Source organism: Otolemur garnettii, unplaced genomic scaffold, assembly GCF_000181295.1.
Source record: "Otolemur garnettii isolate 467f Iridium unplaced genomic scaffold, OtoGar3 scaffold00028, whole genome shotgun sequence".
Classification (NCBI taxonomy): domain Eukaryota; kingdom Metazoa; phylum Chordata; class Mammalia; order Primates; family Galagidae; genus Otolemur; species Otolemur garnettii.
This window is the reverse complement of record NW_003852423.1, coordinates 6243541-6257493: the sequence shown is the minus strand read 5'-3', so window position 1 is coordinate 6257493 and position 13953 is coordinate 6243541. Positions and strand designations below refer to the sequence as shown.

The following is a 13953-nucleotide window of genomic DNA, read 5'->3' as shown; positions in this document are numbered from 1 at the left end:
GGTATGAGACATCTACCTAATTATTCCTTGCCTTACACTTTATTCTATTAAACACACACAAAAAACTGTTTCTCCTTTTGGTGGTTTCATGTTTTCTCTGCTAATTAAGATACTCTTGTCTCTTTCTTTTCCTTTCCAATTCTTTTTTTCTTTTTTGAGACAGAGTCTCAAGCTATCCCCCTGGGTAGAGTGCTGTAGCGTCACAGCTCACAGCAACTTCCAACTCCCAGGCTCAAGTGAGTCTCCTGCCTCAGCCTCCCAAGTAGCTGGGACCACAGGTGCCCGCCACAACGCCTGGCTATCTTTTGGTTGCAGCCATCATTGTTGTTTTGGCAGGCCTGTGCTGGATTCGAACCCGCCACCTTAGGTGTATGTGGCTGGCACCTTAGCCACTTGAGCCACAGGTGCCAAGCCTCCTTTCCAATTCTTCTGATAAGATTTAACTACCTCCACAAAGCTTTCCCTAACAACCCTCCTCCATAGAGAAAGGACACATGTGGTATATACTCCCATAAAAACTAGACATACCATTGGCTATTCCATATTATACTACAAAATCTGCTTATATAATATCTGAGTATCTCAATAAACTGCAGGCTTAATCAGTGTAATGACCATGTTTTATCTTTATTTATGTCATCTTCGTATTTCCAGAACTAGATACAAAGCAGATGCTAAACTATCATTTCTTGAACAAAAGTCTCAGCTAGCCAACATACCTGAAAATCGGTATAGGACTTATCCAGTAATCTGATAACCTTTCCTACTACAAGTATCATATTCTAATTACTCAATTTCAAAAAGTAAATTGCAATCATAAAACCCTTCCTTAAAAATTTCAAGTTACACAAAATTTCAAAGTACACAAATAATTTCTTATACAAACATATTTTATTTTTTTCAATCTTAATACCAAAGACACAACCCAACCAGTTCCAAAACATCTTCAGACTTTTTATTAACCAATATAAACAAAGATATTAAAAAGAACATCTGTAACAACAACAGAACACTACTTTATCAATCAAAGTCAGCTTCACCATTTCTTGTCTTTTCCTCATATTTATTCAAGTTCTCCAACTTAAATTCTTCTTCCTTTTTACACTGGACATATTCAACTTCTTTTTCTGGGTTTGTAACTGATTTCCCCTTTGGTATCAAGAAACATTCAGCTTTCAAAACTTGCTCAGCAGTCATTGAACTTCTAGAATATATTAAGCTACTGAGGAGGGATTTGACATTATCATCCTGAAAGGAAAAAAAAATATTATAAAACAAAAAAAAAATCAAAACAAACAAAAAGAAAGACAAACCTATAATGAAAAAGAAAGATTTCATTAAAAAAAAAAAAAAGCTTTTATTTGATGATGCAGAGCTAAAATTGGGTTTTTCTATTTAAATTTTTTTCTTTTTGAGACTGGGGCTCACGCTGTTACCCAAACTAGAGTGGTGTCATCATAGTTCACTGCAATCTCAATCCTCTGCATTTGAGCAGTTCTCCTGCCAGAACCTCCCAAGTAGCTGGGACTAAAAGCCTAGCTATTTTTCTATTTTTTTGTAGAGATGAGTTCTTGCTATGTTGCTTGGGCTGGTTTCAATCTCCTGGCCTAAAGCAATCCTCTAATGAACAGATTCAGGAATGTTGCAAGGAATGATACAAAACCAACATGTATAAATTAGTAGCACAAATAATTAACTAACTGAGAAAGAAAGCAAGAAAACAATGTCATTAATAGCCATAAAAATAAAATATCTGGAAATAAATATCTAGAAAGAAATGTTAAGGACAAATTGTCTAGGGACAATTATAAAACACTAATGAAAAAACTAGATGGGAATGGTGGCTCACACCTATCCTAGCATTCCTGAAGGCTAAGGCAAGAGGATCATTTGAGCTCAAGAGTTTGAAAGCAGCCTGAGCAAGAGCAAGACTCTATCTCTGTTAAAAGTAGAAAAATTTGCCAGATACTGTGGCAGGTGCCTGTGTAGCTACTTGGGAGGCTCAGGCAGGAAGATCACTCCAACCCAGAAATCTGCAGTTTCTGTCGGGTAGGCTGAGGCAACAGCACTCTAGTCTGGGCAACAGAGTTAGACTCTGTTTCAAAAAAAATTTAATAAAACACAAATGAAAAAACTAAGAGGACACAAACAAATGGAAAGACATCTCATGCTCCTTGTCAGAAGAATATTGTTAAAACAACCATACTACCCAAGGCAATCTACAGATTCAATGCAATCCATATTAAAATACCAATGTCATTTTCCACAGAGAGAAAAATAAAATCCTAAAATTTGTATGGAAATTTAAAAATAAGAGATCAGATAGCCAACGCAATACTGAGCAAAAACAAACCATGCTGTCTGACTTCAAAATATATTGTAAGACTACAGTAACCAAAACAGCATGGTATTAAAATAAAAGCAGGCACAAATGCCAATGTGTCAGAAAGAAGAACCCAGAAATAAATCCACCTAATTAGAACCACTGATTTTTGACAAAGGTACCAAGAACATATATTCAGAAAAGACACTCTCTTCAATAAATGGTGCTGGAAAATTGGATATCCATATGGAGAATAAAACTGGACCCCTATCTTACTATATGAAAAATTAGCTCAAGATGGATTAATGACTTAAACATAAGACCCCAAATTATAAAACTACTTAAAGAAAACATAGGGGAAACACCTCAGGACACTGGTCCAGGCAAAGAATTAAGGCTAAGACTTCAAAAGCATTGGCAACAAAAACATAAATATACCAATAGGACTATATTAAACTAAAATGCTTCTATACACACAGCAAAGGAAATAATCAACAGAGTGAAGAGTGAGGACACACAACCTATTGAACAGGAAAAAATATTTGCAAGTATTCTGCCAACAATGGACGAATATCCAGAAAATACCAGGGACTCAAACAACTGAACAGTTTAGGAAGAAAATCCCATTGAAAAGTGGGGAAAGACATGAATAGGCATTTCTTAGTAGAAGACATAAAGATGACTGGAAAAATGCTCAACATCACTAATAATCAAGGAAATGCAAATTAAAACCACAATAAGCTATCATTTTACCTCAGAATGGCTATTATTAAAAAGACAAAAGAATAACAGATGCTGGCAAAAATGCAAAGTACAGGAACTCATACATTCTAGGTGGGAATGTACATTAGTACAGCTACTACTGAAAACAGTACAAAGATTTCACAAAATAGTAAAAAATGGGACTTCCATAAGATCCAGAAATCCTACTGCTGCACATTTATCTAAAGGAAAGGAAATCACTGTATCAAAAAAAGATACCTGAACAATCATGATTATTTCAGTAGTATTCCAACAGAAAAGATAAGACACCAAACAAAGTGTTCATCAACAAATGAATGAAGAAAGTGTGGTATATATGTATACACAATGGGACACTATTCAGCCTTAAAAGAAAATGAAATCCTGGCATTTATAGCAACATGAATAGAACTGGAGGTCATCATATTAAGTAAAATAAACCAAACACAGACAAATTATCACAAGTTCTCACATGGGAGCTAAAATAATCTCATTGAAGTACAGAAGAGAATTATCAGAAACTGAGAAAGGATTGTGGAGCTGGGGGAGATGTAGAGAGGTTGGTTAATTGGTACAAACATATAGTTAAACAGAAAAAATAAGTCCTAATATTCCATAGGAAAGTAGTATAACCATAGTTAACAACAATGTATTATACACAATAGAACCTCCAGAGCTGATTACTTCCCTACATTGACTACCTCCTTAAATTGACCTCTAATTTTCCTAGATTGGACATATACCACATGTACATAGACATATCAGAATAGCAGGCCTAGTTCCTTATACTGAATACCTCTGTATGTTAACCAGTCTGTTACAGACCTTTAGGTGATCAACTTACAGAAGTTCTACTGTATTTTGAAACAATTAGAAGAGAGGACCTGAAATATTCCCAGCACACAGAGATGATAAACACTGGAGATGACAGATATCCTAAATACTCTGATTTGATCATTACATATTCTATTTATGTGACAAAATACTGTATCACACATATCCCACAAATATGTATAAATATTATGTATCAACAACAAATGAAATAATAAATACAGTCCATGGGTTCTAAACCTGCAACCAAATGCAGATCAAAAATACAGTATTCTCAGATGTACTTATACCACCCATTGAAAATAAGGGGCAATTTTTTTAAATTTCAAAATATTATAGGAGTACAATCAATTTGGGTTGCATGTATAAATTCTGTCTTGCTTAACTCAGGGTTGCAATTATGCCCATCACCTGGACAGTCAATTTTTCATATATATAAGTACAACTGCACTGAATGCAGAACTTGAGTATGCACGGATCTTAGCATCCCAGGGGACCCTGGAACCAATCCCCCATGGATACTGAGGAATGACTGTACTTTTTATTAGAAATGGATACTACCTTCAGTATTAAAATAATGGAATTGCATTAAGGGGAAAAACATAAATGAAAAAAGAGAATCACAGAAGAAATCTCTCAAAAACAAGTGAAAGGCCAACAAATAACATTTTATGACTTTTTCCTCTTTTTATAGTTACTTAGTCAGAGTTTGATACTATAAAAATTTCACAATGAAGTTCCTCTACCTGGAAGGGAAATCTTCTTTACATAATCAACTGTTTCTGACCTCAATTTTGAAGTGATCATCTCTAGGAACAGTTTTTTGTTTTTTGTTTTTTTTTTGAGACAGAGCCTCAAGCTGTCCCCCTGGCTAGAGTGCCGTGGCATCACAGCTCACAGCAACCTCCAACTGCTGGGCTCAAGTGAGTCTCCTGCCTCAGCCTCTCAAATAGCTGGGACCACAGGCACCCGCCATAACGCCTGGCTATTTTTTGGTTGCAGCCGTCGATGGTACATGGGCCCGGGCTGGATTCGAATCTGCCACCTTAGTTGTATGTGGCTGGCGCCTTAGCCACTTGAGCCACAGGTGCCGAGCCTCTACGAACGCTTTTATCACTACTACATTATCATTGTCATTAAGAGAACCACAATTTCCACGCTAATATTTCAAAGACCATTATTTGTATTATGAAAACAATGCTGTTCCATCATTTTCATCTTCAGAGGCACCTTAGTATACCTTGTATGTAGGTCATTACAAAAGTTTTGAAATACACAAAAATCAAGAAACATAAAATACCATAAGCCAACCAAGTTGAAACTTCCATGGGTGAATAAGAAAAGACGCTATCAATTGTGTTTCTTGGAAGTGAAATAACTGACCATAACATAGTCTGTCTTAAAACTTTCATAGTGATCCATATATTTGCCCCTTATAGATTACTTCAATTAGACGACATATCACACTAAATGAAAATCACCTGTTTACTGCTAGTGTCTTCATGAGATGTAAGATCCTTAAGGTCAGAAATTTTAGTTTATTACTTTATCCTCCAAAACTGTGGGGGATATAGTACTGTGGGATTATAGTACTGTGTCTGAGATATAGTAGCCATTCTGTAAACATTTGATAAATGAATGCCAATATTGATATTCACACTATAGAATATGTTTTAAAACACATTTAAATACCTTCATTAGGTATAAACTGAAAAATTACAACATCTAAATGAGCAAAAATAATGCACACACTTCAAAACCACAAAAGTAGATGTGGAACAAACCAAAGTCTCATTATGTTCTTGAACAAAAAAGATTCTCATCACAAATGTGTTACTTTTCCCTAAGTTAATTTATTAAGCTTATATAATTTCAAAAAAATACAATGAATTTTTTCCTTGAAACTACATGAATTAATTGTAAATACCTTTTAAAAGAATGATAAGCAAGAACAGCCACGAAAGCTCTGAAAAAATAGCACAAAGGAACTAGTCCTGTCAAGTATTAGAAGATATTAAGAACCCTGTTTTAATTAAATGAGTGCAGAGCTGGGATATGAATAAATGGAACAAAATAGAAAAATTAAAAATATACCCCTGCATGAATGAAATTTTCTACCTGACTGCACCAATCTTACTGTAACAAGACACCAAATGACACCCCTCACATGACACAATAAGACATGCAAATTACTACCTATAAAAAACACGCACTGTAAAAATTAAATCTGAATTTGATCAAGCCTCTGTATCTACCAGTTTTTTAATTGAGGAATAGGGAAATATATAACATAATACCATAAGGATGCAATCTGCCAACTCCGACACTTTGCAGTCTATTAAAGACTTTAAAGCAGAAGACCAAAATCAGCTGTGCCCAGATTCCTGACCCACAAAACATACAAAACCATAACTCAAACACGTTTCACGTTTAAGCTAAACTTCAGGATAACTTGGTATAATCTTTTGTCAAACCTGAATGACTAGGGCTTCCAAGGTGTTCCAAGGTGTTCACTTTTGGTGAAGCTATAATCTCTGATGTAGCATTCCTGATTTTTTTTTTTAATCTAACGGCATGAAGTTTTTAGCGCAGATTTTTCAAAAGGGTAAACCATTACCAAGAGACAGCCAAGAATTATAACACAGTCTTATACTGTCCCAAAAGTTGTCTAAAATGTTTTTTACTACTAACCAAGAAATATGGCAAATCTCCTTAACATCATTTCTAAGGTGTATTTTCTAAAAATTAATTTATGAGATATTAGTAGGTATTATAAAATAGAATATCTCTGTGGCAAATAAGTTAGGAGACTATGAGGTCAAACAAGTTAGGACTTTACTACTCATTGCATTATAAATTATCAAAATAGCATAGAACTTGTAGAGACTGATCATTATACTTTCACAGACTCATTCACTGTCATCATATTTAACCTCTTTATCTAGCCAGACTAGATTCCCCCTTTCCCTGCAGAACCAAAATCAGGTTTCCCCAAAGTACTTTCTTAATACCCTATTTACTGGCTGTTTCCTAAAATCTTTATAACCCCACCACTTGGTTCAATTCTTGGTATAGAACAGCTATCTCAAAATATAAACATGTATATGAATGACATCTCAACGACACATTTGAATGACAAAGAAAAGATACAGTTAGGTGCTTATAGAAAACGTATACTGAGACATCCATTTTAATATTATCTTGAAACATACAGTAAATAATATTATTTTCTTAATTATTAGAGTATTTATCTGTACAACCAACATACAACCAAACCGTATTAAATTCATTATCTGACAGTGGTATAGGTAGGGCACTTGAATTTTTTTTCAATATTTCTTTATTGCCAATGCTATTTTGGAAACTTAACAAAAACTAGAGGAAATTTTCAGTCATATACTTAAGGTTAGATTACTGCCTATATTTCAAACCACTATACAACAAAAAGGTCACGTACCAAATGAAACTGATCCACTTTCGGGATTCCATCTTCATTTATCTCAAACTCCTGATTTTGAACAGAAAGCTGCAAAAGAAAATAAGAATGAATAAATTCCCAATGTATCAAAATATAGTACTGATCCTGTAAGTGTCAAATTCATAACTTTAGGTCCTAGGAAGTGGAGACAAGCTCACGTAAAGAAAGCACATTACGGAGGTGCCCATAGCTCAGTGGGCAGGGCACTGGCCACATGCACCAAGGCTGATGGGTTCAAACCCAGCCCAGACCAGCTAAAACAACAATGACAACTGCAACAACAACAACAAAGAAAAATAGCCAGGCATTGTGGCAGGCACCTGTAGTCCCAGCTACTTGGGAGACTGAGGCAAGAGAATTGCTTAAGTTTTAAAATGTATGTGAAAACACCACACTGTACCCCAAAAGTGCATTAATGTACATAGTTACCATTCAATAAAAAAAAAAAAAAAAGAGAGAGAGAATTGCTTAAGCCCAAGAGTTTCAGGTTGCTGTGCGCTATAACACCACAGCACTCTACCAAGGGTGACATAGTGAGACTCTGTCTCAAAAAAAAAAAGCACATTAAATAACTCTCACAAAGTAAAAACACTTTCATAATAACTACTTATTCACAAGCAACCAGTTTCTGGGGTTCCTAAAGTATCAGTCAGCAGTGATATATATACTACAAATACTTTAATACTTCCTTATAAACAAATGTGTTACAACTTAGTAGGCCATAAAATGTTGGCTTCATCAATACTCAACAATTAGGTACAATTAGGGCAAGTTTCCTTCTACCCTAATACCCAACCTATGTTCAAGAAATATAAGGTTAACTTTTAAAAACTATAAAAGATGGAGAATTTCTTATATACACAAATACATTCTGAGGCCCATGTATCTATCACCCAGCCCTAACAACCACCAACCAATAAAAGCTCTAGCCCTATGCACAAATCCATGTATGTTACTTTTGAGGCAAAAACTATGCATCTCATAATTTTACCTATATTTTCCACATACCTCTAAAAAAATGTATTTTATTTCAACACAACCACAATACCATGAACACAATCAAATATTGATAATTTTATATTAAATACTCAGTTTTCAAAGTTTGAGTAAGTTCATAATTTTACTTTTTATGGTTTATTTAAATCTAGATCCAACGTATTGCAACTAGGAATTCTGGAAAGATGGCCAACTAGTAGCAACCCTCATCAGAGGCTCCTGAGCAGAGGAAGAAAAACTGGATGGAAGCAGACTCTACTGAGCCAAGGATGAGGAGCTGAGCCAAGAAAGAAGTTTAGCAAGCTCTAACTCCAAGGATGAGTATTCAAGAAAACAAATTACAGGTACAAAGCCTATTGACTAGAGGATGGGAGACTCCTCCCCTAAGCAGGAGGCCTGCCACAGGCTATCTGCGAATGATCAGGGAACAAAAGACCTCTCATTTTACCTCGCTGGAGAGAGCCACTAAACTCCAAGTCCCTTTGTCCAGGGAGGTCCCACTTATGAACCTAGATACCACCCCCGCCAGGCATAAAACTGAACAGATATTTTTCCCCACAAGTCCAAACTCCCAGTTGACCCTTTCCCCCTCTCAGGGAGGTCTAAAGTTCTGCCCCCTGCAGAACATTGAGTGTTTGGTCTTGTCCTGAGAGACCTGGGCATAGTGTGGACTGCCAACTATCAGGACAGAATCTGTGACTAACAGGGAAGAAAGAGGGTGTGGGAAAAAAGGGACACTCTGCAGGAGGAGGAACAGTCCCCTGGTTATGACTATGCCAGGCCAGTGGTAGTGTTGACCCTCAGTTCAGGCTGTGTCTGGCAGGATGGGGTGCAGAACCCCTGGCTATGATGGCACCCACAGCAGGAGAGTGGTTGCCCCATGTGGACTGAATTTGGCAGACAGGGCTGGTCCCTGCTGGGCCTGCGAGCAGAGGCTTGACAGGCATGGACTACAACCTAAGAGCAAGAGTGTGGTCTCCTGATTCCAAAAGAACCCTTACTGGGTGTGAACCAAGTCCTGAGGGCTAGGGTGTACTCCACTGTCTCCAGTGGGGCTGGTGAGCAGAGGCTTACCAGGTGAGGACTAAGATCTGCAGGCGGACTGTGGTGCACTGACTCTAACAGACCCTGCGAACAGAGGCTTCCAAAGCAGTGCACTAAGACTGATAGGCAGGGCATGGTCCCCTAACTCCAACTGGTCTGGGAAGCAGAGGCTAACTGTGTGTGCACTGAGGCCAGAGGGCAGGCCCCGTGCCCTGACTCCATAAGAGCCTGCAAACAGAAGCTTGCCTGACAAGGGACTGAGACTGGCAAGTGGGGGCATGGTCCTGTGACTCCAAATGGTCTGGCAAGCACTACTGCAGACCCTACTCCAGAGGCTAGCTGTGTGGACTGAGACTGGTAGATGGGGGCATGGCCCCTGGCTCCAGCTGGGCCCATGAGCAGAGAAGCAGACAACAGGGTGGACTGAGTCTGGCGGGTGGGAGTGTGGATCCCTGGCTCCAACTGTGCTTTGAATCCCCTTGCTTTGAATTGTCATTGAATCCCTCTCTGTTGGGCAGGGTTTGCACTGCCAGAGATAGTTTGGTTGGAACCTGTGTCTGGGGCTGTCCATTCTGGGACATTCTGAGGTTGACCTTTGAAGTTCTGTAGTGGAAAAGAACTGAAGGGTGGGGGCTGGGCACCGCAGTTGTTTGTATCTCTTCACAATCGAGATTTACGTCTAATACTTTGGTTTATTAAGATAGGGTAAAGGTTGGCTGATAACAAAACCGAGCTAGCCTTCACCATCTCACAAGTAGGTCTCCAGAGACTCCAATTAAAATTCTGAAAGGGGCCTTTTAAGGTTGTAGGAGATAAGCCACAATTACAAAGCCTAGAGCTTTGGTAAAGGGCTATCTCTACTACCTGGGAACCCCAATTCAATCTTACCCTACCAGTTATAATAACAAAACAGTGGAAAATAAACATGGTGCGGACCCAACAGAAGAACTCTGGCAACATGAATAACCAGAGTAGATAAATCCCCCTCAAGAAATGACAAAGGAGATACAACTGAAGATGCCATGCATAGACAAATGACAGCAATGTTAGAAATCAAATTCAGAATATGGATTGCAAGTAAGATAAATAGAATGGAAGAAAAGATAGAAATTTAATTCCAAAGAGTAGTTCTAAAGTTGTCTCAAGAAATTAATGAATTCAAAGCCCAACTCAGCAAAGATACGGACATAATGAGAAGAGAGATAGCAGAGCTCAAGGAAACAAAAAGGTTAGTTGAGGACCTCCAAAATACAGTAGAATCCCTCAGTAATAGAGTTGACCAGGCAGAAGAAAGGATCTCTGAAACTAAAGACAAAGCTTTTGAACATTCCCAAAAATTCAAAGAGGTAGACAAATGCAGAGCAAAAACTCATCATTCCCTGAGAGAGTTGTGCAATCAATCCAAAAGATCAAACATTCATCTTATACGAATTCCCAAAGGAGAAGACGGTGGTCCTAAAGATACAGATGCTCTACTCCAAGAGATTTTGGAGGAAAATTTCCCAAGCATTGCAGGAGATACAGAACTTCAGATAGCAGACAGTTTTAGAACCCCAGCAAGACTCAATCCAAATAAAGCACCTCCTAGACACATTGTGATAACTTTGCAAAAGGTAAGATGAAGGAGAAAATTCTGGAAGCAGCCAGATGTAAAAAAAGCATCACCTACAAAGGGAGAAGTATCAGAATGACTGCAGATCTCTCAGCCAAAATGTTTTAAGCCAGAAGAAGATGGTCATTGACTTTCAATCTCCTAAAACAAAACAACTTCCATCTCAGGATCCTGTATCCAGCTAAACTAAGTTTAATCTGTGACAGAGAAATCAAATACTTTAATGACACAGATTTGTTGAAAAATTTGCCATAACTAAACTAGCTCTCCTGGATATTCTCAAACCCATCCTCCACAATGACCAGTGCAATGCTCTACCTCCAAAATAAACTCACTTAGAAATTTTTGAACAAAACCCACTTCCACAGTGGTAAAAGGATTAAAAATGTCCACCAGACATCTGAAAATAATGATGCCCAAAACACAACCAGGCTTATCAATTCTCTCAATTCATGTGAATGGTTTAAATTGTCCTCTACAGAGGTACAGGTTGGCTGACTGGATACATAAACTCAGACCAGATATCTGCTATATACAAGAATTTCACCTTACCTTGAAGGATAAAAATAGACTCAGGGTGAAAGGATAGACTTGTATAATACAGGCAAATGGAAACCAGAAAAAAGCATGGGTTGCAATTTTAGTAGTAGATACAATTGGCTTTAAACTAACAAAAATAAAGAAAGATAAGGAAGGTCACTACATATTTGTCAAGGGAAACAAACACCCAACACGAAGAGATTTCAATAATTAACATTTATGCACTGTAGCAGCCTGTATAGCCTATGGCTAGGAGTGAGAGTTATAAGAAATACCTATGTAGCTCAATGATGGAACACCTTGGGGAGAAGATCATGGAGAGGGATTTGGTTCTAAGAAGCATGAGAGAGCTCACAAGATGAGAGAATTGGTGAATTGGCAGTCTCTATACCTTTGGTGGTGAGAGGCACAAGATCAGCCTTATATTAGGCTGGAAGAGAAGGCAGTTAAGGAGCGTGCACTTTCTATCATGGACTCGCTTACTCTGACTCTGTCTCCTCTCCTGCCTGCAGAACACCAGCATGGTGTCTCTCTGCTGAAGATTACGATCTATCTAGGCTAAGAAGACTGCTTTATTCTCTCTAAGACACATATTCTCTCTCTCCCCACCCAAACTAAGGTAGATAGCCCTCAGGCACATAAGAGAAACTGTTCCTGAGCAAGGTAGCTTAGCAGTCCGCATCCAGAACCTACCTAAGCCGGGCCCGAGACCTGGCCAGTCCCAGGCCCTGACAATGCATCCTACCAAAATGCTCCTCAATTCATAAAGCAGACCCTAATGGATATGAACAACTTGATATCTTTCTGCACTATAATAGTTGGAGATTTTAATACCCCTTTGACAGTTTTGGACAGATCCTCCAAGAAGATACTAAACAAAGAAATATTGGACTTAAACCTGACCCTATAACAAATGGACTTTACAGACCTCTATATAACATTTCACCCTAACAAAACTGAATATACATTCTTCTCATCAGCCCACAGGTCATTCTCCAAAATAGATCATATCCTAGGACACAAGTCTAACCTCAGTTAATTTACAAGTATAGAAATTATTCCTTGTATCTTCTCAGACCATCGTGGAATAAAAGTTGAACTCAATAACAACAGGAATCTTCATACTCAAAGAAAGTCATAGAAACTAAATAATCTTAGGCTGAATGATAGCTGGGTCAAACATGAGATTAAGAAGGAAATCACCAAATTTTTGGAACTAGAAGATAATAAAGACAAAAATTACCAAAACCTGTGGACTGCAAAGGCAGTTCTAAGAGGAAAATTTATAGAATTGGAAGCCTTCATCAAAAAAAACAGAAAGAGAGAAAACCAACAACTTAATGGATCATCTCAGGCAATGGGAAAAGGAAGAACATTCCAACCCCAAACCTAGCAGAAGAAAATAAATAACCAAAATTAGGGCAGAATTAAATGGAATTGGAAACAAAAGGATCATTGAGAAGATCAATGAAACAAAAAGTTGGGTTTTTAAAAAAAAATTAACAAAATTGATTGATTGACTTTTGGCCAATCTAACCAGAAATAGAAAAGTAAAATCTCTAATACCATCTATCAGAAATGATAACGGAGAAATAACAGACACTTCAGAAATTCAAAAAAATCCTCAATGATTACTACAAAAATGTCTCTTCCCAGAAATATGAAAATCTGAAGGAAATGGACCAATACCTGGAAGCATGCCACCTTCCTAGACTCAACCAGAAAGAATTAGAAATCTTGAATAGACCTATATCAAGCACTGAAATAGTATCATCAATCCAAAATCTCCCTAAAAGGAAAAGTCCAGGACTAGATGGCTTCATATCCGAATTGTATCAAACCTTTCAAGAGGAACTAGTACCTGTATTATACAACATTTTCCAAAGTATAGAAAAAAAATGAATAATTCCCAACACATTCGATGAAGCAAATATCACCCTGATACCCAAACCAGGAAAGGATCCAACAAAGAAAAAAAATTAGAGATCAATATCATTAATGAATATCGATGCAAAAATATTCAATAAGATCTTAGCAAACAGGAGTCAACAACACATCAAAAAAATTATACACCATGATCAAGTTGGTTTTATTCCAGGGTTACAGGGTTGGTTCAACATACACAAATCTATAAATACATCACATCAATAAAATAAAAAACAAAGACCATATGATTCATCCTCTCAATTGACGCAGAAAAAGCCTTTGATAATATCTAGCATCCTGGCTCGGCGCCTGTGGCTCAAGCGGCTAAGGCACCAGCCACATACACCTAAGGTGGCGGGTTCGAATCCCCAGCCCGGGCCCACCAAACAACAATGATGGCTACAACCAAAAAATGGCTGGGCGTTGTGGCGGGCGCCTGTAGTCCCAGCTACTTGGGAGGCG

The 13953-nt window shown here is 37.7% G+C and overlaps 1 protein-coding gene across 2 annotated transcripts in view; it reads right to left on the bottom strand.

Annotated features, from left to right (window-relative positions):
- Nucleotides 1-881: 881 nt before the first annotated feature.
- Nucleotides 882-13953, bottom strand: part of STK31 (serine/threonine kinase 31) — a 144800-nt gene continuing 131728 nt past the window's right edge. The window contains exons 23-24 of one of the 2 annotated variants that reach the window (XM_003788507.2): nucleotides 7353-7421; nucleotides 882-1248 (exon numbers count right to left, since the gene is read on the bottom strand). In XM_003788507.2, coding sequence (XP_003788555.1) covers nucleotides 1021-1248; nucleotides 7353-7421 — 297 coding nt within the window. In that variant the 3' untranslated portion in view covers nucleotides 882-1020. The remainder of the gene's footprint in view (nucleotides 1249-7352; nucleotides 7422-13953) is intronic. The other variant, XM_003788508.2, reaches the window with a different exon arrangement.